The 1,854-nt window shown below is 41.6% G+C and overlaps 1 protein-coding gene across 1 annotated transcript; it reads left to right on the plus strand.

Moving 5' to 3' along the window:
- Positions 1–286: 286 nt before the first annotated feature.
- On the plus strand, positions 287–1,216 carry LOC148523969 (olfactory receptor 4P4-like). Its single transcript, XM_088472460.1, has one exon. It carries the CDS (start codon positions 287–289, stop codon positions 1,214–1,216), a length of 930 nt encoding a protein of 309 aa, XP_088328586.1.
- The last annotated feature ends 638 nt before the right edge of the window (positions 1,217–1,854 follow it).

A 1,854-nucleotide genomic window follows, 5' to 3' on the forward strand; every position in this document is an offset into this window, starting at 1 on the left:
GCCCAAAGTAACCAATCAGCCTCTGTCATTTATTCAGCACAGTCTTTGAAATTACAGACTTAGAAGCTGATTGGTTGGTTTAGGTAACTTCTCTCCCTTATCTCTCTTCTAGACTTCATACATTCTGCCCATTGTATCTTAATAAGTAAAATAAAATGCAGATACAGATCACTGGCCTGAACTTTGAAGATTACAAATAAAAAAATAAACATTTGATTTGTGTTTTTATATTGCAGAATCCTCTGTAATCTCCGATAAATCTCTGGTTTGAAGAGAAAGAAGCAGAATGGACGTGTCCAATGACAGCAGCAGCCTGGTCCTTCTGGGACTCGTACAGATGGCAGAATTCACATATTTGCTTTCTGTTCTTTCTATCATTACATATGTATTTATTGTATTTTTAAGTATTAATATTGTATTTGTAGTGATGAAAGAACAAAGCCTACATGAGCCCATGTACATTCTCATAAGTAAGCTGGTCCTCAATGGAATTCTAGGAAGTTCTATATTGTTTCCAAAGCTGATACGTGACCTGATCACCTTCTCTAAGACCATCTCCCATGGTGGATGTATTATTCAAACTCTATCTGTTACACTATTTGCTGCTTTTGAAATGACCACGTTTACCCTCATGGCGTATGACCGCTACCTGGCCGTCTGTCACCCTCTTCACTACGTCACCCTGATGACCAACAAGAAGGTTATAACGCTCATCATCGGATCTTGTGTAATGACATTCACTGTTGTCCTCATAGGTATTCTACTGACTTGGACACTTCCTCTTTGTGGGAATAAGATAAATAATATATTCTGTGATAATATGTCCCTCGTTAGTCTGTCCTGCTCAGACTCTTCTCTCAGTAAAATCTATTCTGCTGCTGGGGTCTCCGTCTACTTAATTATAGCCATCTCAGTCACTGTGTTCTCCTACCTGCAGATATTTGTCATCTGCCTGAGAGTCTCCAAAGAGTCCCGTCAGAAAGCCATCCACACCCTGGTGACCCATCTACTCAACTTCTCTGTCTTTTTAGCAGGATTTTTCTTTGTGTTCATTAGATACAGACTTGGTAGTGTTAACCTTCCCATTACCGTTCATGTTCTGTTCTCTGTTACTCCTGTAGTTTTCCCACCCCTCCTTAACCCCCTGATATACGGGGTACGGACACACGCCTTAAAAATTAAAGTCATTCACCATTTGCAGAAAATAACATTTTGATCAACTGAATTAAACTGAACACTTTGATATTCACCGAGAACTGCCATAAGCGACAACGTGCTGTAAGCAAAGTATTAGATGCTGCATTTGGAAAGCGTAGCCCCAGTTTAGGTGCATTATCTGAGCTCCGGATGTGGGTAGGAAATCAGCTGTCTTTTGCTGCACCTTTGACCACATACATCTCTTTAACTTATGTATATGATTATGTACCCATTTAACAGCACATAGGGTGGGAAATACTAAGCATCGCACTCGCGATACTGCACATACTACATACTACAAACCTGTGATAATATCACTGGTAAGTACCTCATACTTGCTGATTTTTGTTTTTTGCTCCCTGGGAGAAGCAGGTGGATGGCAATGTAGGGACGGGGCCTGATTGGTCGTGTCAATAAACCCGCCCCTCATGGTAAATTGCCGCGATTTGTGTAAATTTAGATAGCGGCAGGGACAAATGACGCGATTCATGAAGAATTGCATCATTAAGCCATGCCCCCTACAAGGGAATCCACAATTGCCCTGGAAATTCTCCCACATTCTGCCTACTTCACTAGGAAGTGGGCAGGAATGCAGGAGTAGTGCCTACTCTATCGGGGGTGTGGGAGGTTAACTGAAAAATCGTGAGCCTCCCACGA

This window comes from Taudactylus pleione, unplaced genomic scaffold, assembly GCF_031769625.1.
Source record: "Taudactylus pleione unplaced genomic scaffold, aTauple2 ptg000124l, whole genome shotgun sequence".
NCBI lineage: Eukaryota > Metazoa > Chordata > Amphibia > Anura > Myobatrachidae > Taudactylus > Taudactylus pleione.

Excerpts from the sequence above, each read along its gene's own strand:
- LOC148523969 (XM_088472460.1), top strand. The coding sequence starts at position 287 with ATGGACGTGTCCAATGACAGCAGCAGCCTGGTCCTTCTGGGACTCGTA.